This window comes from Borostomias antarcticus (genome assembly GCF_949987555.1).
Source record: "Borostomias antarcticus genome assembly, chromosome: 9".
NCBI classification, from domain to species: domain Eukaryota; kingdom Metazoa; phylum Chordata; class Actinopteri; order Stomiiformes; family Stomiidae; genus Borostomias; species Borostomias antarcticus.
In genome coordinates, this window is record NC_140242.1 from 7,257,794 (window position 1) to 7,279,681 (window position 21,888).

The 21,888-nt window shown below is 45.5% G+C and overlaps 3 protein-coding genes across 3 annotated transcripts; 1 reads left to right on the top strand and 2 right to left on the bottom strand.

Annotated features, from left to right (window-relative positions):
* Window positions 1-1,477: 1,477 nt before the first annotated feature.
* On the top strand, window positions 1,478-8,212 carry acot9.1 (acyl-CoA thioesterase 9, tandem duplicate 1). Its single transcript, XM_084443696.1, has 16 exons — window positions 1,478-1,554; window positions 2,223-2,317; window positions 3,081-3,107; window positions 3,935-3,980; window positions 4,438-4,608; window positions 4,692-4,729; window positions 4,877-4,960; window positions 5,311-5,414; window positions 5,540-5,613; window positions 5,886-5,953; window positions 6,103-6,214; window positions 6,851-6,941; window positions 7,041-7,126; window positions 7,217-7,304; window positions 7,464-7,614; window positions 8,122-8,212. The coding sequence occupies exons 1-16, from the start codon at window positions 1,541-1,543 to the stop codon at window positions 8,178-8,180; spliced, it is 1,308 nt and encodes a 435-aa protein (XP_084299822.1). The 5' UTR covers window positions 1,478-1,540; the 3' UTR covers window positions 8,181-8,212.
* Window positions 8,213-9,762: 1,550 nt separating this feature from the next.
* Window positions 9,763-12,141, bottom strand: LOC311313041 (peroxiredoxin-like). The gene is made up of 8 exons (XM_084443065.1): window positions 11,981-12,141; window positions 11,668-11,800; window positions 11,357-11,473; window positions 11,100-11,222; window positions 10,788-10,918; window positions 10,285-10,319; window positions 10,041-10,087; window positions 9,763-9,850 (listed from the first exon to the last, which is right to left on the bottom strand). Exons 1-8 carry the CDS (start codon window positions 12,111-12,113, stop codon window positions 9,847-9,849), a joined length of 723 nt encoding a protein of 240 aa, XP_084299191.1. The 5' UTR covers window positions 12,114-12,141; the 3' UTR covers window positions 9,763-9,846.
* Window positions 12,142-15,427: 3,286 nt separating this feature from the next.
* sec22c (SEC22 homolog C, vesicle trafficking protein) lies at window positions 15,428-21,570 on the bottom strand. Its single transcript, XM_084443064.1, has 8 exons — window positions 21,451-21,570; window positions 20,919-21,172; window positions 20,484-20,698; window positions 19,877-20,040; window positions 19,235-19,417; window positions 18,610-18,728; window positions 18,078-18,143; window positions 15,428-16,574 (listed from the first exon to the last, which is right to left on the bottom strand). The coding sequence occupies exons 3-8, from the start codon at window positions 20,663-20,665 to the stop codon at window positions 16,374-16,376; spliced, it is 915 nt and encodes a 304-aa protein (XP_084299190.1). The 5' UTR covers window positions 20,666-20,698; window positions 20,919-21,172; window positions 21,451-21,570; the 3' UTR covers window positions 15,428-16,373.
* Between the last annotated feature and the right edge of the window lie 318 nt (window positions 21,571-21,888).

Consider the following 21,888-nt stretch of genomic DNA (forward strand, 5'->3'; position numbering starts at 1 on the left):
CTGACTTTGTTTTTTTCTGTTTTCTTTTTCTGCTCCTTTTCCCGCCCCCTGTGAGATGCCGCCCTGGGCGGCTGCCCATGTCACCCATGCCTAAATACACCACTGATGGGACTATACCCCAAACCTCCACACGTTCATACTTTCACTCCAAACTTTTTATCCTTTACCTTTGTCCAGAAACAGAAGTTGAACCAATTGCAGCAAAATAGCTAATGTTACAGGAATCATCAGTGTAACTGCTTTAGCCACTGACCGCTACCATTAATGTTATGGAAGCTGCTGCTAGTTGTTGTGAGCTCATCCTTCTCTTATTGTGCTGGATTAGCATTGAAAGCATTGAAACTGATGTGTCCAGGCGACAATACCTATCTTATTTTATCAGACATTATTTCATGTCATTTCAATTCACAGCTATTTCAGTGGCATGACTAGCTTCCGTTCTACCAGTCCTGAACAGAAACAAGCCAGCCACGCACATAAGCCAGGCTGGACCTGGCCTGGTTTATTTCACTGTGCAACATTTCACTGTGACTGTACACCGTACATTACATGTGACCAATAAAAGGAATCTTGATCTTGATCAATAAGGTTCCTAATCTGTAGGCTAGCAGTCTATCAAATTGACCCTTGTCTACTTATTCCATCCAATCATGGATGACAGTGACCGTAATACAGGCAGTGCAATTATTAAGATTGAAGTATACAGTTGTACATCAATCATTGAGTCAGTTGTTATTGTCTATTGTATAGGCAAGAGTAAATTGTTATTGTGTTTATTGTATAGGTTTCAATGATGCTGCGGTAGAAGTTCAAGTGTTTGTGTGCCCATGCCCCACCTCTGCAGGCACCTCAGAAAGTGCCTTCTTTAGGATGGCATCTGTGTTGTATGTCCAGGTCAGGTAATTTATGTCTGACTGCATCCCATAGTAATTTGAAGAGGCTCACTCTCTCCACTTCCTCTCCGTTAATGATGATGGTGGGGGGCTCCTTCCTCCTTTCCTGAAGTCCACAATCATCTCGCTAATGTTACCTGGTCATGTTGTTATAACACACACACACACACACACACACACACACACACACACACACACACACACACACACACACACACACATAGTGAGACGAGACACCTATGGAGACACACACACACACACACACACACACACACACACACACACACACACACACCCACACACACACACACACACTAAATGCGTACCATTACTTTTACATGTAACATAATTTCACACATAGAATCCCACATTCAACCTCAACAAAACATTTAGTAGGCTAGCCTATATTTAAGGGACTGGATATTGACTGGAAGCAACTATCCCCTACTGAACCCTCCATGGCTCCAGTCACGTGACAGAAAACTATGAATTACGATGCACGTATACGTTCGTAATTACGACCAAGGAAGTGGATTCTAGGGTCGACCTCCTCAACCCTCTCCCTGGCATCGGAAGGCTGCGCTCACTCTGTTTGCACCGGGCCGACAAACCTCTCCAGCTACTGTTGCTAGCAAGTGAACATAGAAATGCTCTCAACAAGGTTAGTGCTATAGGTCTACTATAGGCTAGCACACTTACAGGGATAAGGAAGGCAGCTGCATTGGTGACAGCTTTCAAATTCACTAGAGTATGATTAGCTATAGCTTATAGCTAGCACTAGCATAGCCAAAACACCAGCTTGTCTAGCCATAGTCACATAGAGCTCTAGCTGCAGCATCCTCTTGTAGTGTGGTTCAGTCATTGCTGATACGGCTCTGCTTAACGTTCAAATGACGACGTGCTGCTTCCTAGCTAGATCATTTCCAAGAGGTCAGCTAACCTGGCTAACATTAGGTAGCTTATTTTGTTGGGAACCCAAGAGTTAGGGTGGAGATTTGTGTACACAGTAAGGCGTGTCTTGTTACAACACAACTCAACGAGCGGGATGACTTCTTTATCGTACACTAATCAGTAGCACACTGTCTAACCCACGTTGCAACGATAGCCCGCTCAGCTGACAAGACCTGTCTGCCCTTTGAGGCAATTGCCACTGACCCCATGTCCCCCCCAGAAGCTGGCACCATAACATGGCCCATATCTCCAGGCCATGTGCCAGGGTCTTCCGAGATGCCCAGTGAAGTTTATAAATAGGTACAGACAGTTGCAATCTGAACTCCCTGTCAGTGGAGTTGTGAGGTAACCTACCATCATGTCCCTTCCACTTCACAGGATCCCGTTACTGAGGCCTGCGGCGTCTATGGCGACCAGGGCGCTCTCTCTGGGGGGCGTGTCCTCACAGGGCAAGGCTCCAGACATGGCGGAGGGTAAGGGGCGCACAGGCTTGATTGATTGATTGATTGTGTATGTGTTCGATTAATTGATTAGAAACAGTTGTGAATATGATAAACCTCTTTGACCCCTGACCTGGCCCCCTGACATCAGTATAGCATGGAGATTTGTAGGGGTGGCTGTGGCTGAGGAGGTAGAGAGGGTCGCCCAGTGATCGTAGGGTCGGAGGTTCGATTCCGGCTCCTCCTGTCCATATGTCAAAGTGTCCTTGAGCAAGACACTGAACCCAAATTGCTCCCAATGAGCAGGCTAGCACCTTGCATGGCAGCTGCCCCCATTGGTGTGTGAATGGGTGAGTGAGAGGCCATTGTAAAGCGCTTTGGATAAAAGTGCTACATAAGTGCAGTCCATTTATCATTTAGACTTGGTCCAGAGACTAGGCTAGATATACAGGTTGTAGATCAAGAGCATCACACTCAATTTAAGCAACTTGTTCTAAGAATGATTGTAGACTATGTTCACATACAACAGCCGAGACAAAGTGCTAGTTTTAGGCAGTCCATCTTGTTGTGAGTCTTTCCATTAGATTAAATTAAATTAAATTAAAAACATCAGTTTTAGAAATGTCAACATTCCAAATTGGCATCAAATTTAATCAAATTTCAATAGAATTTTGTTGTAAAACGACTTAAAGCCGCTTCAGCAGTTGTATGCGAACCTGGCCTTAGTCTCTCGCCATCCAGTCTCCTGCCCTGACCCCTCACCCCTGACCCCTGACCCTGTTTTGTGTCTCCACAGGAAATGAGCACTTGCTTGTGACCAATGGTGTGTGTTGGTAAACCAAGACAAATCCTTACAGTATATAACCACCCTTCTAATTCAGTCCTAATTCAGTGCAATCCTGTCCGCATGTTATTGTTACTCGCTGAGTTAATAGCTTCACACGCTCTCTCTTTCACTTAAATACACTTTCACACAAAGTTTCTCACATCCAGCACCCTTCTCTAGTATCGCTGTTGAGCTGGCCTGGAGTTCCTGTTTCCTGTAAACGCATCGTTGTGCCAACAAGAGCCAGGTCCTCTTACAGGTGCTGGCAGCTCATAGGAGACTCTGAGAGCTACTGTGCTTGCCTACAGATGTCCCTGTAGTCGTCGTCTGGCCGCTGCCTCGGTGACTCAGGGCTGCCTCTCCCTCTCTGTGACCTCTCTGTGACCTCTCTGCCAGTCTCCTTTAATATCGTCTCAACATTATGACATCACAGCAAAGCCATGCAGATGGTGAATCATCGAATTATATAAAATGCACTTCAAAATCTCAAAGGGCATTAATAGGGGGATTATAATGGTCGCTGACACAAGTTGTTCAAAATATGGAGAATAGCGTGTCAGGGACAATATACATTAGCTCCACCTTTCTCATCACCCCACCCACACGAACGCCCTACTATTCTGTTTGTCATCACCCCACCCACACGAACGCCCTACTATTCTGTTTGTGCCATGTCACTAAGAGCAGCTCACAGAATGATGTTATTCTGTTTGAGACAATATTAAACTCATCCTGGTACGTTCTGTTCTCAGTCCACACCCACACACACACACACACACACACACGCATGCGTGCAGGGTTCTCATGGTATTGTTGTTTTTCAGTGCGCAACAGACTGAGGGCGATCGTGGGAGCATCCACCAACTGGAGGTATCATAGCTACTTTGTGCTTTTATCCCATAAATACTGTGGCCACCACAACAACATGGGGTTGATACCGGACTCTCAGAAAAACAGACTTGTTTACGAGTCATAGATATTTGTGAACACTATACAGATCCAAATGCACTCAATATTACCTTGTTTATACATTGTGAGAATCCACACTTGCACATATTGTGACCTCATCCTATTGTAGTGTGTACAGCGTTGTGACATCATTCACCATAGAACTCCACATTCATTATGACAACACAGACAGTGCAAACATTGAGATATCATTCCGTCAGTGTTTTTCTGCATGCATTGTGACATCGGAAACATTTTTGATTGTCGTGCACATTATGACAGCCGACGCGCCACAGCCATCGTGACATCACAAATGATCCAGATTGTGACTCATGTTCTGAAGGTGTAAACGCCCCCGTCTTTTCTCCTTTCTGTGTAGGGACCACCAGCAGGCGCTGGCCGAGCGCTTGTCGCTGGCCTCTCAGCTGGCGGCCTCTCAGGACGAGCTGCCCGCCAGGAGGATGAGGGACAGCTACATTGAGGTTCACCTGCCCCTGGGGACACAGCCACAGCTCAGGGAGAAATACCTCACCTTCCTCAACAGTGTCAGGTACAATACACACACACGCGCGCACACACACACACGGCTCTACTACAGTGGTGTCACGCTAATTGATACTTTTCTCTACTCAGGTTTGGACGAATCCTGGAGGACCTGGACAGTTTGGCAGGTATCACAGCGTGATGTCATATATTGCTGAAGGTGTCACAGCGTGATGTCATACATTGCTGATGCCACCCTGACTGCAGGCTTATGTACAGCACCTTCATCCAGCTGATCCTGATCTACAGTGTCTCTCTGCTGCCCTCCTCCCCAGTGCTCATCTGTTACTCCCACACCCACAACGAGGCGCTGAAGAGGTCCCCTCTGTCCATAGTCACCGCCCTGGTGGACAAGATAGGTAGGACGCCCAGGAGGGAGCACAAAATCACATATCTGATTTATTTTGGCCAGCTAGGTTTTCACACATATGAGGATTTTTTGGGGGACTATTGGTGCATAACAATAGACAGACAACAAAAAACCAAGGTGCAAGGGACAAGACCGGACAGAGCAAAATACAATAGAGGGGAGGAAAATAAAATATGTTCCTATATGCAATACAATACAATAGAATGTGTGCCACTGCTGGGCTGGAGCAGATATTCTAGTTCTGTCAATCTCTAGGACCAGAAATTGCCATCGCTAATTGTGCAGCTGTTAAGATTGTGTTGATGGAACGTGACGACAGTTCTGTTTGTGATGTCACAGACATGAGGAAAAACATCATCTATCCGGACTGCGACATTAAGTTCACCGGTCACGTGACGTGGGTTGGGAAGACATCCATCGAGGCAAAGATGCACATGTCTCAGGTACACACACACACACACACACACACACACACACACACACACACACACACACAGAACCATGGAGAAGCTACAGTAGGTTTTCCAGTACAGTGGTTTGAGGAATATACTTGTGTCGCTTTGTGTAGTATCATGACGGGGCCTACTCTCCTGTTCTGGATGCTACTTTCGTCATGGTGGCCCGAGACCCAGAAAACAAGAGGTAGGATGCAGCTCCATCCATCTATCCCTCCCTCCCACCCACCCACCCATCCCTCCCTCCCACCCATCCATCCCTCCCTCCCACCCACCCACCCCTCCCTCCCACCCACCCACCCACCCATCCATCCATCCACCCACCCACCCATCCATCCATCCATCCATCCATCCATCCATCCATCCAGTTTGTAATGTATATCTCTGTCTTCCTAAGCGTTTCATAATTGGAGCCATTTAGTTTAGATGACCTGTACTTGGAACGTCTCTCCCTCCCAGGGCGGCGTTTGTGAACCCGCTGAAACCCGAGGGTCCGGAGGAGGAGAGACTCTTCCAGGAGGGAGAGAGTAAGAGAGAGAGATCACACATAATCATGTCATCACGTCTGTGGGTCAATGATTTGTACAAGTGTGCGTGGTTGTGTGTGCGTGTGTGCGTGTGTGTGTGTGTGTGTGTGCGAGTGTGTGTGTGTAATCGTTTCCCCTCTCCCCTCTAGTCAATAAGACCCGTCGGGTGGAGCTGAGTACAGCGTCTCTACTGAAGGTGGCTCCCACCGCTGAGGAGAGGAAGATCATTCACAGCCTGTTCCTCAACACTCTGGACCCCAAGTACGACACACACTCACACACACACACACTCTAGTTCATACACCCGATGATGCGTGTGCCACAACTCCGCAGACTTGGCAAAAAATGCCGAAGCAATACGATTGTTCAGTATGTGGTCTTTCTGACATGTCAGGATGCAGATGAAATAAATCCCCTTAAAGTGTTGAAGCCTGTGTGTGAGACTGGGTTGCAAGCATACATGTTTTTTGGGGGGGGTTATCAAACAATCTACACTATGCGCGAGGCAGTGGCCAAACTAGTTGGTAGTAGTTCACTTCTGGGGTTGCGCCTGACCTTTGGAAATGACACTCTGTGAGGATAAGCTGAAGCAATACGATCGTTCAATGTTTCTTAACCTTTATTTATCCAGGAAGTCCAAGAGATACCAGCTCTCTTTTACAAGGGAGACCTGGCCAGGTCTCAGCAACAAGACAACAGCAACAATAAAATATGCAATTCATCCCATAAAAACACCAAAACATAGAGTAGCCTACTGTTTAGAAGTAGCCATCTAGTAGCGGACCTGGTGTGGTAGCTACTAGAGGAAAAGCAAACTAGGCTACAAGGTTATAGGGGAAGCTTTCCTCTGATGGCCTTGTATACATTTCTAAAGACTTTGTGTCCTCTCTCTTGTAGGACGGTGAGTTTTCGTAGCAGAGTTCTGCCTCCTAACTCTGTCTGGATGGAGGAGGCCAAGGTGAAAGGCCTGGAGATCTGCCACCCACAGGTGAGGCAAGCTGGAAGAGAGGAGGGTGTGAGCGTGTGTGTGTGTGTGTGCGCGTGTGCGGGCAGTGTGTGATGCCCAGTCTGTCTGTGTGCTCGGCAGGAGAGGAACATCTTCAACAGGATCTTTGGAGGTTTCCTGATGAGGAAAGCCTACGAGCTGGGCTGGGCTAACGCCTGTGCTTATGGGTAAGTGTGTGTGTGTGTGTGCGCATGTGCGTGCGTGCTAGTTCACCTCCACCTATATAGAAATAACTTTTTATTCTGTCTGTCTTGTAGTGGGAGTAGACCCAGCCTGCTTGCTGTTGACGATATCCTGTTCCAGAAGCCAGTAGAAATCGGCTCCCTGTTACTGCTGTCCTCACAGGTTAGTGTGTGTGAGCGTGTGTGAGCGTGTGTGAGCGTGTATGTGTGTGTGTGTGCGTGTGAGCGTGCGTGTGCATGCGCAAGCACCTATTGTATGTGATAACCACTCAGCCTTCACAGAGTTATCAGTTCTCATGATAACAGCCACTTCCGTCTCCAGGTGTGCTACACCGAGGGGAAGTTCATCCAGGTCAGAGTTCACACAGAGGTGCTCGACCCCCTGACCCGGCAGCACAACACCACCAATGTCTTTCACTTCACCTTTGCCTCCGAAAGGGACGTCCCCAACATCGTCCCCCAGAGCTACGGAGGTCAGTCCCCCGACCTTTCACCTCGCTCCACTTCAACAGCCTCTCGAACCCCTAACCGTGGCTGTCCACATTTTGTATTTGTAGATTCTCTTGGTATATTATTGTAAGGATTTTTGTCTTATTTATTCTAATGTTACTCAAACGTTACCCTTTAATCTGATCTCCATCTAACATTACTGTAACGTTTATCTCTGTAGGGTTCATCTAATGTTACTGTAACGTTTTTAGACTATCTCTGTAGAGTCCATGTAACGTGGCTGTAACATTTATCTGCGCTCTGTAGAGTCCATCTAACGTTGCTGTAACGTTTATCTCTGTAGAGTCCATGTAACGCTGCTGTAACGTTTATCTCTGTAGAGTCCATCTAACGTTGCTGTAACGTTTATCTCTGTAGAGTCCATCTAACGTTGCTGTAACGTTTATCTCTGTAGAGTCCATCTAACGTTGCTGTAACGTTTATCTCTGTAGAGTCCATCTAACGTTGCTGTAACGTTTTTATCTCTGTAGAGTCCATGCTGTACCTGGATGGGAAGAGGCACTTTAACCAGACCATAGAGTCCCGCTGAGACCAGACGGGCTCTGATGGAACCAACAGAACTGCCTGCCGAAGCCTTGAGCCCGCGGTATCCTCGCTGGTATCTATGCGTGCGAGTCTCCCACGCATCTTCCTGCGTTCCGCTGGAGCGTCGGCTGAGTACGCAGAAATTAACGTGCCACAATATATGCGCACGTCTATGCGTACGCGTTGCTAAACAGCAAGTATACCGCAGGCTTTAATCTATCCAGGAACCTATGCACAGGCCCTCCCTAACTTGGTGTGTTTGTGTGTGTGTGTGTGTGTGTGTGTGAGAGAGAGAGAGAGAGAGAGAGAGATAGGCCTGATTCATAGTCGACGTAAACAACACAAGCTACGTTGTGAACGCAAGCTCCAACATGACTCGAGAGCTTGCGTTCTGTTTTGTTTTGTGGAAACGCAAGGAATTGCACTATTGCTTGCGTCAAGTGACAAATTTCGGCATGACACACGCAAGGACGCAACGAGATCTTGCGTGGCCTTGCGAAGCTTGCGTTGCTTGCGCTTATGTAGTTTGCGTCGACTATGAATCCGGCCATAGTGTGCGTGTGTGTGTGTGAGAGAGAGCAGATGATCACTCAACTATTGTTTTTTTTATAAACACTATGTACATTGTATATGCATGACAACGGTTTGGAGTACATTTATTACACATTTATTACTTATTTTCCTGGTGCATGTTTACATTTTGGGAATAATTGTTAGAGGGATATACAATGGGGGCAATAAGTATTGAACACATTAACATTTTTCCCAATAAATGTATTTCCAATGAGGCCATTCAAGTGAAATTTGCACCAGACAACTTTATTTACATATGGACTTCACTTGAATGGCCTCATTGGAAATACATTTATTGGGAAAAATGTTGATGTGTTCAATACTTATTTCCCCCACTGTACCTCACAAGCCATGACATGCCTTTGCCAGTACGCGGTCTTCGCCTGAACCTTATGTGCACAAATGTATCTTTTGCAGCTACCAATAATCTTTATTATTAATCCTTTATTTCTTGTGTTTGAGTTTAATTTTACATTTTATACTCATGTACTGTGTGTGTGCGTGCGTGCGTGTGTGTGAGCTGAGTGGAGGTGCCATATTTGCAGGATTCATTCATGATAATGTTGTTGAAATGCAATAAATGAACTGATATTTAACCTACAGTATAAATGTATACATTATTTTCCTCGCATTTAACTTTGTTTAGTCTCCACACAGAACACAGATCCAGGAAGGAGCAGAGGCCTGGCACTCACAGAACAAATGGTTTTATATTTTTATAACGGACATGTTCCGTCCTTAAGCCATCATAAGCATCTTGAGGTTGAAACACCTGCCCTATAAAAATATAAATACTATTTGTTCCATGAGTGCCGGTTCTCTGCTCCTTCATCAATCCCTCCTACCGGACACCTGATGCCAGTTTCAAATTTACGAGACTTGTGCACTAACACACTTAACAAAATCTTAATTCAGATACATAAGAGCAACATATCATACATAACAGCAATAGATCCAAACTGAGTTTGATTAAGTTGGATTTATTTAGGTTGTTGAGTCTGAGTTGAGAGTGATGATGACAGTGGGAGGAATTGCAGTTGGTCTTCTGGTGTGATACGTTCGGTTCGGTAACTCCATCTTTATGAAATGATCTGGGATTATCTGTGAAGACACCATGGTGAGTGAAAAAATATTTACAGTAGACTGACGCAACATTGCCATGTCATCAAATAACTGACCAAAGAAATACTGCCACCTTGTGGTGGTGTGGGGTAAATGCAGATGACAAAAGGGGACGGAAGATCATGACAGGATTCTTATAACCACTGGACCATTTTACTGTTTAACTCACAGTTCCTGCTTTGGCCATCTGGATCTCAAAGCTTCCTCACGGCGAATCTGATTGTTTAAGAAATGAAATGGTACTGTTTTTATACATAACAACATAATGTTCAGAACACACCCCGGGCTGCTGTGTATCTCTGGCATAGTTTCTGATTAAATAAATATCTTGAATATAAATTGAATATAAATCGAATATAAATCCAATATAAATCCCAATACATTGTGTAATGTGTATTAGTAACTGTACTCACTGTGTCTTCACCTGGCTTCCATCCAGCTGGACACACTGCAACAAGAAAGTGAGAGATACATGGACATAGAAGAGGACCCACCAGAGGGAACTTGGCTGTCCCCTCATAGCCCTTTTCCACCAAGAAGGAACCGGTTCAGTGACGGTTCGCAAACCTAATTTTGAACGGTTCCAATCATTTCGACCAAAAATAAATGAGTTCGGGAACCCCAAAGTCGGTTCCGAACCGGCACCAAAAAATAGGTTTTTCAGCGCGAACCGTGATGATATAATGACGTACAACGGTTCCGCTCAAAACTAGTCGAAACGCGGTCCCGTTCCCGGCCTAGATAGAACCAAGGTTCCAAGAATTCTGAACCGAACCGGTTCACGAACCAGTTACTTTGGTGGAAAAGGGCTATCAGTGAGCCTTCACTGCACCTGTCTGCAGGGGCGTTCCACAAAATTCTGGGCCCTATAGATTAACAATCTCTGTGGGCTGCCTCTGTTTATAAATAAACCCACCTGTCCCGTGTTTGTCGGTGTGCTGCAGGGCCTGGACCAGGCGCAGAGTCTCCTCCACAGATCGCCCCACCGGCAGGTCGTTCAGGGTCACCTGCCTCACAACCCCACGGCCATCTATGATGAAGAGGCCCCTGAAGAAGAGGAGGTGGAGTAGTAGTCACATAGAGATGGACAGAGAGAGAGGCCAGTGCGTGTGTGTGTGGTTAAGCTTAGGGGTCAAAGGTTATGTTTAGGATTAGGTTTACGTTTTATGGCTACATTTTGGTTTATGGGGCCCCACGAGGATATAAAAACAAACTGTGTGTGTCTTACCTCAGCGAGTGCCCCGCGTCCTCCATGTATACTCCGTAGTCCTTGGCGATCTGATGTGTGAGGTCAGAAAGAAGCGGGATTCTCATTGGTCCGAGACCGCCCTGCCTCCTGGGCGTGTTGATCCTGTTGGGCAAAGAAAAGGCCAATCAAACCGCAGAGGACAGAAACACAATGTAAATCTGTCAAACAACGAAACCATCAGGTAGAGGCCTTCATGTGAGAAAGGTGAAAGGTGAAGGGTGAGAGGTGAGGGGTACCAGGCCAGGTGTGAGTACTGGGAGTCTGTGGAGCAAGCGACCACCTCAGCCCCTGTATCCCTGAACTCCTGCACGCGCTCGCTGAACGATATCACCTCCGTGGGGCAGACAAACGAGCTGTAGAACAGACAAAAGATGTATATTAACCATCCATGACATACTTAGAACACTTTTATTACAACGCGTATTTCACTAATGAATGATGCGCATGTGCTTGGTCCAGATGGAGGCGTTTGCTTGCTGGCGTCCGTGGCGGTGTTCGCTCCGGAGGTAAAGGGCGCGGTTCGGACACGCTGGTTTGCGCTACTCACAAGTCCAGAGGGTAGAAGAGGAGGACAAGGTATCTCCCTCTGTAGTCAGACAGACGCAAACGTTTGAACTCCCCTTCGATCACGGCTGTAGCCTCCCAGTCAGGAGCAGGCCTGGAGACTAGAGGGAGGGAGACTAGAGAGAGAGGGAGGGAGGGAGGGAGGGAGAGAGGGAGAGAGAGAGAGAGAGAGAGAGAGAGAGAGAGAGAGAATATTAACAAACCCATACTCCATTCCCACCTGGCATCATAAGTAATTCTCTCAGTCTGATCTGTCTCTTGACACTACAGTGTGAGGTTGCAGGTGTGCGGCCTACTCTCTGCCGTGCTCGGGTGCGGCGAGGGCTCTCTGGGGTGACTGCCAAGTTCCCTTTGGGTCCCCGTCGCCGTGGCAACGAGCTGAATTTGCAGAAGCAGCGAACAGGTCGCACAGCGCAGACGGAACGCCATGTCTGAGGCTGCTGGACACACGAACCAACACTGCTGGACACAGAGAACTAACGCTGCTGGACAGAACTAACACTGCTGGACACAGAGAACTAACGCTGCTGGACACAGAGAACTAACGCTGCTGGACACAGAGAACTAACGCTGCTGGACACACTGAGAACTAACAGGGGACGTGCGCTTGGTGGCGGCAGCAGCTGGGGAAATATAGATTTTTTCCCTGGACTTTGAGCCGTGTCTCTTTTCTGGCTTCCTTTTTCCGCCGAGCTCACATTGCAGGTGAGAGCAGACCGTCTGATTCCCCTCCAGTATCAACGCTCATTGATTTCATTTGCAGTAGAAGGAAACTGTCTTCACCTGTATTCCGGTGATATAACCTTTTATCCAGAAAACCTAGGGTTAATTGTATACCTTCTCTGTCTGTCATGTGTGTCAATTGAACAATATAAACATCAGGAGAAAAATAATATCCACATGTGCAAAAAGATGCTGTATTTATTAATGACATGTCAATTTAGCCAATAGAGGAATAACATCAAGCCAAGTCAACGTCTGTGTATTTGGCAGTTACAGTGACCGGACTGACTACAAAACCACCAGCTAGCCTACTTTGTCTCCCAAAAGTTCCTTAATAATATTTTCATGGGAAAGTAGTTAATAAAGCATGATTTGATTACAAAACAATATCTTCTCTCCTCCCAATTGTTTGTTTTGCCTAATTGGGAGAGGAGACCTCTTCCGAACATGAGATCCAGGCTGAGCTCCCTCTCACTGGAGCCATTTCAGTTCCGGTCAGGCACTACATCCAGGAAATGTACCCACATTTTCAACTAGTCAAATTGACAGCACTAGTCTGAATTTACAGACTAATTTGTTCATCTTTTTGTTCAATTAAGACATTCGAGGGAGATACAAAAGGGAACTTCCAGAACAACATGTTCCTGCTGAACACACAATTAGTCTACAGTGCAATCAAATACATATTTCAATTACTGTCACGCTGTATGCATTAAGCAATAATTTTCACCCTTCATTTAAAAAAAGCATTGCAATCAGAACAATATAAATAACTGTTATTATATACTCATATATTTACCAGGAGTCTAAAATTCTCCACCTCATGACTGGGTTCTAAATGTAGTATTTCGGGGTGTGTCCACCGGCAAGCTGTAGCCTATGTAGCTGAACAGCGCCAGGTTTACAGCTGCATAGAGCGCACTAGTACGGAAGAGCATTAGGGCCAACTGCAGAGTTTTTTTTTTTAAGCTTCTGAGTTTAAAGTCAGAAATTCTGACTTTTTTCTCAGAAGTTATTTCAGACTTTTTTCTCAGAAATTCCGAGTTCTTTTCTCAGAAATTCTGACTTCTATCTCAGAAGTTATTTCTGACTTTTTTCTCAGAAATTCTGACTTTAAAGTCAGAAATTCTGACTTTAAAGTCAGAAATTCTGACTTTAAACTGAGAAGCTTAAACAAATAATAAACTCAGTTGTTGGCCCTAATGCTCTTCCGTACACTAGAGCTGGAGTTTAGAGCTGGCTAGGCTACCGATTTGGGTTTGCCCAAAACCGATCGTCCTCGTCATCAGAACAGCGTTTTACAGAGTTACAAAATTTCCTCTATTTTTTTTCAACCGCAAAAAGCCTAGAGCTCATGGCGCTGCGCTAAAAGCGCTTGGACCACAGCTCTCGTCTCCAGAGCGCAGAAACAACGAGAAAACAGCGCCAGCTCTAAAATACAGCTTGTCGGTGGACATGCATCCTTATGGCAACGATCACTAGCGTCATTCATTTGGTCAGCATAATGGTTATGCACATTACAATAGTAGTAACCACGGCTACACCATTGAAACATCACGAAAGATACACTGGTATATTTGATATGCTGTCAGAAAAGCTCAACCGTATATAAATTGTAATGCTTTTGATTGAAATGGTAGTATACATTATTCTCTCATACACAAGTCCTTGATTCAAATCGAACTCTAAAGAACTAGGTAGACGTTTATACAAAATATGCTTAAAATCGAACATAAATAAATTAAAAGACATCAACATTGGTCTAGTAATTCTAGCAGCAACATTGTCTACATCTGATTGATAAGGACAGTGAAAAAAGATGAACTCATGGTTAGATTACATTACACTACAATCAATTTCATTACCAGAATTAAAAGTCATTTCTGCAGTCTCGTCAGTAGCTCACATTATAAATCTACCAGTAGTGCAAAGTCATTGTAGACCTACTCAGATATAGAAATATTAGAGTTCCCTTTATCTAACAAGTTACTAACCAGTACAACTTTCAAGCATCTAAACCTTCGGCTTAAGAGCGCTGTGTGGGTTTCAGTACAAAGGGGCCGCATCATTTACAAAATTTTCATCGAGCAAAAAGTGTTTTTTAGCCATTTGATCATGACTTTCCAGATAAAAAATACTTAAAGAGAAGCACTTGCTGCGAATTTTCACTGCATGCATCTCCTGTGCACAAGATATCTTTCAGTCTATGTCTTTCAATAAGAAAAGAGCCCTTACATGGGAAATAAACAGGCCAAGCACTAGGCAGTGAATCTGACCTCAACCTGTGACCTTGTTACAACAGCTCAACTTAAAGGAAAATGCTCGTTTTTGACAACCTGGACCTTATTTACGACATATTATAAGAAGTTTGACTCACCCAGATCACTTTTGTGTTGTTCGGAGGCCTGTAGAAGAAATTTAAAATCCAGCGCGAGCCAGTATATCCATGTAATGGCGGCGCACGGGGCACTGAGAATGCAGTTTCTCAAAATCCATTTTCGGCCGCTAAACGGTTGTTTTCATCAATCAGATTGCATGAATCGACAGTAGAGATTCCTCTACGCGAGCCATTCTTTCGGTTTTCAAATACGTGGTCTGTAGCCTCTGTAATATGATCTTTACACGCCTCTCCCCCACTTGCTCCAGCACGCATGCGCACAGGCCAGCGCGCAGACTGGATATTCTCCCTCACATTCTCTGCGCTACGATCGTAGTTGGTGCCGAGAATATTGTCGTCGTCATTCGTCAGCAACAATCCGATCGTAGCGCAGAGAATGTGAGGGAGAATAGCCAGTGTAAAGATCATATTACAGAGGCTACAGACCACGTATTTGAAAACCGAAAGAATGGCTCGCGTAGAGGAATCTCTACTGTCGATTCATGCAATCTGATTGATGAAAACAACCGTTTAGCGGCCGAAAATGGATTTTGAGAAACTGCATTCCCTTTGCCCCGTGCGCCGCCATTACATGGATATACTGGCTCGCGCTGGATTTTAAATTTCTTCTACAGGCCTCCGAACAACACAAAAGTGATCTGGGTGAGTCAAACTTCTTATAATATGTCGTAAATAAGGTCCAGGTTGTCAAAAACGAGCATTTTCCTTTAAAGAACTAGAGAGATATTATAGTATTATAGATGTCTGCAGTGATACAGTAAGGCATGATATATTATGTAGCTTTATGTCCACCACTTTTGGAGTAAACAATGAGCAACAAAGCAATATACATAAAACTGCAATATAACAACTGTTCAATATTTTGCAATAATGTACTTCAAATTGATATAGTGCATCAATAATGGTACCTCACTTAGCAATGTAAACTCTGACAAACCGTGAACTGCAAAAACATAAAACTCACCAGCCTGAAGGGAAATATGTCCGCTTGTAGAACATGGTCATGGCCAAGCACTACCCTTGTGAAAAGTGTAACACTTTCAACAAATAAAAAAAGACAACTTTGGTGAGAAATGCTGATGAAACATCCCGGTGCTCAGCACACCCAGTCTGTTAGTTACCGAGCGCCTGGGAAGCTCTTGTTCGGCCGGATGGAGAAAAGACCATGACGGTACCTTCCAATATTGATCACTGTAAATCACACAAATTCCCTTTACTAAGTCCTTAGCCTATCAGTATCTCAAGTCTACATTGATTCACTCTAAATTATTAACTTCCATTTCTAAGAGAAGGTCTGACGGTTAGTGTCAGACAACATTCCAGAGTTTACCCTGTCCTATTCTTCATACGAGTTTTGGACACAATGTAAACAAAGGAAAGATTATTTTCTGGCCCTATCAAACAACTAATAATCTAAATAATCAAATTACTTTCTTCTTAAAAAGCCACATTCCAGTGGGTTTAGGCTGATGTCTTAATGTGGATCGAGTGTCTACTCCTTCCTCGTTCACTTACACAGGCAAGGATTTAGAGGAAATGGTGCACCCTACTCAACGGTCCCCTGTCCGTCAGACCCTGCAGTCATTGGTTCTGTCCTGGAGTTTGCGGGCGAGTGTGAGGAGGGTGGAGAGAGAGGCCACGGACATGTGGAAGAGCAGCTGCCAGATGTTCCTCAGGCCATAGAGGAAGACGTTGCAGAGGATGATCACACTCAGCAGGCTGAAGGACTTGACCTTCTTCAGAGACGAGTGGAACAGGTACAGGTGGCACTGTCCAAACACAGAAAAACACTGTCCAAACAGAGAAAAACACTGTCCAAACACAGAAAAACACTGTCCAAACACAGAAGAACACTGTCCAAACACAGAAAAACACTGTCCAAACACAGAAAAACACTGTCCAAACACTGTCCAAACACAGAAAAACACTGTCCAGAAAAACACTGTCCAAACACAGAAGAACACTGTCCAAACACAGAAGAACACTGTCCAAACACAGAAGAACACTGTCCAACCACAGAAGAACACTGTCCAAACATAGAAGAACACTGTCCAAACATAGAAGAACACTGTCCAAACATAGAAGAACACTGTCCAAACATAGAAGAACACTGTCCAACCACAGAAGAACACTGTCCAACCACAGAAGAACACTGTCCAAACACAGAAAAACACTGTCCAACCACAGAAGAACACTGTCCAACCACAGAAGAACACTGTCCAAACATAGAAGAACACTGTCCAAACATAGAAGAACACTGTCCAAACATAGAAGAACACTGTCCAAACATAGAAGAACACTGTCCAAACACAGAAAAACACTGTCCAGAAAAACACTGTCCAACCACAGAAGAACACTGTCCAAACATAGAAGAACACTGTCCAAACACAGAAGAACACTGTCCATAAAAACACTGTCCAAACACAGAAGAACACTGTCCATAAAAACACTGTCCAAACACAGAAGAACACTGTCCAAACACAGAAGAACAGCTCAGACAGCTGACCATTAGGTAACCATAACGATGGACGAGCATAGTTTGGTCAACTAGCACAGCTCACGACTGACCTGTGGTTGTCCACCACGAAACCATCGCACAGGTCACATCATACAAATACAGGTCCATGGGCTTGACCAAAAGTTGATGTTTTATCAGGCAGTCGTAGAGAGCCTTATCAGATATGACCTCACAGCTTGGTTCAGTAATCCTTCAGTGCATCTAGTCCGACTGATGCAAACTACATGGACAATTCTAGAAGTAAAGGAGCATCCATCCCTGCAGTCTACTGTACCTATGAACAGGCGACCCTAAGGCAAACCAATAACATTGTTTCTGACCCCTCCCACGCTCTGCACTGTTGAGTACCAGCTACTGCCCCCTGGGAGGAGGGTCAGGGTTCCTCACTGCAGACTGAATACATATAAGAATTTGTTTATCCCTGTGTCGGTAAAACATTTAAATAGCGGCAGATGAAGTAGTGACAAGAACAGGGGAGATGAGGATATTTATAGTCCTTACAGGGGTGTCTTCGCAATGTATTTGTATTGCGTATTGTATTTGAACTGTCTCATGTTGGCATGGATGCACTTTTATGTACCAACATATTTGTATTATCTGTATTGTATGTGCATGCTTGTCTTTTACGGATGCAGCTTGAGTGAAAGACCAAGACAAATGTTCAATCCTTGGAACAATAAAGTTAATCTTGAATCTTGACTGACTGTGATGAAAGACGAGATCAGAGTGTGTTGAGCGTGTAGGAAACACTTACCTGACAAACACAGCAGACAAACGCCATCAGAAACGCCACAACATTCCAGATCCCTTCATAGTCATCCTGTGCAAAAAATACAACAGAAAAAAAAGTGGCAAATCTGACAATAAAAATATGTCAAAGTTACAACATTCAGCAATAATCTTAATGCCCCCCACCGCCGTCGTAGGGATTAGGAAACAGCTAATACCGACAAACTTGTTTTCAAGTGATTATGAAGGAGTCTCTGGTGGTACAGGTTAATACCCGGAATGTGTACTCTATGAGGTGGTCTCTGGTGGTACAGATTAATACCTAGAATGTGTACTCTATGAGGTGGTCTCTGGTGGTACAGGTTAATACCTGGAATGTGTACTCTATGAGGTGTTCTCTGGCGGTATAATACCTGGAATGTGTACTCTATGAGGTGGTCTCTGGTGGTACAGGTTAATACCTGGAATGTGTACTCTATGAGGTGGTCTCTGGTGGTACAGGTTAATACCTGGAATGTGTACTCTATGAGGTGGTCTCTGGTGGTACAGGTTAATACCTGGAATGTGTACTCTATGAGGTGGATGCCCCGGATCAGGTTCAGAGAAGCACACATGATGTTCAGGACCATGGACAGGATGCCGGGAGCCGTGACGCGCTCCAGTCTCTGGGTCTGACCTGGACGAGGACACACAAACACACTGTTCAACTGCTTCAATGTAGCAAAGTTCATGCTATTATGAAAGGGGGTTGATACATTTTAGAAGTATTGCAATGTATTGCTGTATCGATTTTATTGCACAGTAGGGTTGCAAATTTCAAGGAATTTCATTAATCGATAACTGTTAACCTTAACAAACGATAGTCGATTAATTGATAAGAACGTCCCGCGCTGGACTGCGCTTTGCTCGCTTCATTTTTTTGTCTTCTTCCGCTGTGTCGTTGAAATTTCCCGGCATCCCAATTAGCTTTCACTACAGTCAGAACCTTAAATCATGATTACATTTCACACAACTCCCGTTGATAACGTTCGTTCAAAAAAAAAAAGTTCTGTTCCATTAACAAGCAATTAGTCGAGTCGAGTAAATTCTTATCGACAATTAATCGATAGTCGTTTAACTGTTAACATCCCTATTGTACAGCCTTATATTTCACATTGCTAAACACTTAGAAATCTCTCTCACCTGAACCAGGAAGCTGTTGTGAGACGTGCCCATTGGTCGCTCCATTGGTAAGCTCCACCTCCTCCAGGGTGAGCACCTGCGGGGGGCGTGTCCTGAGGTCCTCCTGCACCTCGGCCAGCGTGATGTCCAGGGCCGGCCCGCCGTTCTGGTTGTACTGCTGCTTCAGCTTCTGGACGGTGCCGTCTGTCCGTCACGAGACATTGATCGGACATTATTTGTTTAAAGAGCTTTGGGGCGATCTGAATCAATTGCTCACATATGGTAAATGGACTGCACTTAGATCTGCGCTTTGATCCAAAGCGCTTTACAATGAAGGCCTCTGATTCACCCATTCACACACACATACACACACCAATGGCAAGGTGGTAGCCTGCTCTTTGGGGTTCATTGTCTCACCCAAGGACACTTCGACATGTTGTCAGGAGGAGCTGGGATTCGAACCTCCGATCCTGTGATCATTGGACGACCCGCTCTACCTCCTGAGCTATACAGCCGCCACATCTAATATCAAGATAGCTGGTATACCCCCAACACCACCACTACCTACTAATAATTATTCTATTTTTCTAACTCTTGCTCTATTCTATATCCCAAACCCCACAATGTTTACATTCCCTTCCTTGTCATTTTGCTGGAGCTTACCAAATTCCAAGAAGGGGTATGGCCTGGCCGCCATGGCGACCTTGGCAGCGTTGAAGCATGCTGAGAACTCCCAGCGAAGGTCCTCCAGGAAGCAGAAGGCCATGGCGGCCGGCAGACTGCAGTGACACACCGTCATGTAGGACACACCCTCACAGCAGATGAAGCTACAGGAGGAGAGGAGGAGAGGAGGGGAGAGGAGAAAAGAGGAGGGGAGGGAAGAGGAGTGGAGAGGGGAGGAGAAGAGAGGAGGGAAGAGGAGGGGAGAGGAGTGGAGAGGGGAGGGGAGGAGAAGAGAGGAAGGGAGGGAAGAGGTGTGGAGAGGGGGGGAGAGGAGAAGAGAGGAGGGAAGAGGAGTGGAGAGCGGAGGGGAGGAGAAGAGAGGAAGGGAGGGAAGAGGTGTGGAGAGGGGGGGAGAGTTAAGGAGAAGAGGGGATGGGAGAGTTGAGGAGAGGAGTTGATTAGTTTAAAAAACTCTCCAGCTCTGACTCATTGTCTTATTCTAATGAAAGTGTGGGGGATTTGATTTCTGTTTTAGAACAGCACTGGTGAGAAGGTGTGGTTTTGTCTTTGTTTGGGGGGGGGGGGGGGGGGGGGTTGGTCTCCTCACTAGATGTTGAGGTCGCGGCCCTTGACGGTCCCTCGGTCAGGGAACAGGCCCAGAGCCTTGGAGATGCTCCTCAGCTGCTGCTTGCGCTCCTGTAGCTCCCGGCCGTGCTGGAAGTCCGTGGAGGCCGAGAGGGGTAGCCCATCCCTGACCCGCACCACGAAGGCGAACAGGATCAGAGACATGATCCAGCGGCGGGCCCCTGGGGGACACACAGCCTGAGAGAGGGGCCGAGGGAGAGAGGGGCCAGAGAGATCACTGTCAGCATGGTCATTTTCTGTAGAGTCAACACAAGGGTGTGCCAATCACACAGGTGGTCAGCAGAGTCCACTAAAGATGAATACGGTTTTACTCTCAGCAGTCGGCAGCACAAACTAGAGGACAAGACCAAGGTGTGACCAAAGACTCTGCGGTCTGAATAAGCAGTAAGTTACTTACTAATAGTTAGCATAGCTAGGCAGCCAGTCAACAGTCACAAAAATCCAGACAGGCCAGAGATAAAGGATTGTTGGTCTGTTTCCAATGTGATGTGACGCCGTCTAGTTTGTGCCTAACAACTACGCTAGGACATTTATTGAGTGTTGACGTGTCCTATAGCAACCTGACCGAATCACTTGCTGATGGGACTGGCCAAGGCCCCGCCCCGTCACGCGGGTGGGCGTATCCATCGCCCTGTGCACCGCGGGACGGACCTTTACCAAAACAAACGTACAGTACCTAACGTTAGGTCAATACTGTTGGATTCGGACAAAATAGCTAGCTTGCTGACCCAACCTATCTGTTAGAAAAGGTGCTGCTAACATAGCTACAAAATGTCCATAATGTGCAATACTGGCTAGCTGACTTATTCACACCTGTAGTACACCAAGTACTAGAACTTTAGCTAGCTACATTTTCATAACGTTAACCTAATGCTAACGATGCTAACAACTAATACGCTAGCTAAACAGCAAGCCCAGCACTACCTTACCTGATCATCATCCTTTGACGTATGATATTGCTGCTGAGCTCATATGTTTTGTGTGGTGCAAAATGTGCAGGTTATCTAACGTTTGCTGACTGGACGATTATTATTCCCATCAGATAGATCAATGGTCTAGCTCCAGATTCTCAGGTGCTGTAACGTTAGCATAGCTAGCTAGCGCTCTGTTTACTTCCTAGCTAGTTCACCTACAAAGCGATTGTTTGCTGCCACCTGGTGGTGATAGTATGAACTGGATTTGTCCAGACAGTGAGGTAGCCTGCCACACCGTGGGCTCATTTTTCACTGCACCTGCACCACTCCCCTTTAGGGAGAACTCAAACATGTATTTTGTATAGTATAACACTTATAATATCATTTAAAAAAACGCTAGTTGAATTTCCTTGATAATTTATGTTACAAAAATTTTAAAAAAAAAAGAAGTCA

Coding starts and splice junctions, on each gene's coding strand:
- sec22c (XM_084443064.1), bottom strand. CDS start 20,665: ATGTCTCTGATCCTGTTCGCCTTCGTGGTGCGGGTCAGGGATGGGCTA. Junction 20,041..20,483: donor GGCCGCGACCTCAACATCTA/GTGAGGAGACCA, acceptor CTCCTCCTGTAG/CTTCATCTGCTGTGAGGGTG. Junction 18,729..19,234: donor ACAACAGCTTCCTGGTTCAG/GTGAGAGAGATT, acceptor GTCCTCGTCCAG/GTCAGACCCAGAGACTGGAG.
- LOC311313041 (XM_084443065.1), bottom strand. CDS start 12,113: ATGGCGTTCCGTCTGCGCTGTGCGACCTGTTCGCTGCTTCTGCAAATT. Junction 11,801..11,980: donor GCACCCGAGCACGGCAGAGA/GTAGGCCGCACA, acceptor CTCTCTCTCTAG/TCTCCCTCCCTCTAGTCTCC. Junction 10,088..10,284: donor GGAAGCCAGGTGAAGACACA/GTGAGTACAGTT, acceptor TTAAACAATCAG/ATTCGCCGTGAGGAAGCTTT.
- acot9.1 (XM_084443696.1), top strand. Junction 3,981..4,437: donor GGAGCATCCACCAACTGGAG/GTATCATAGCTA, acceptor CTTTCTGTGTAG/GGACCACCAGCAGGCGCTGG. Junction 6,215..6,850: donor CTCAACACTCTGGACCCCAA/GTACGACACACA, acceptor TCTCTCTTGTAG/GACGGTGAGTTTTCGTAGCA.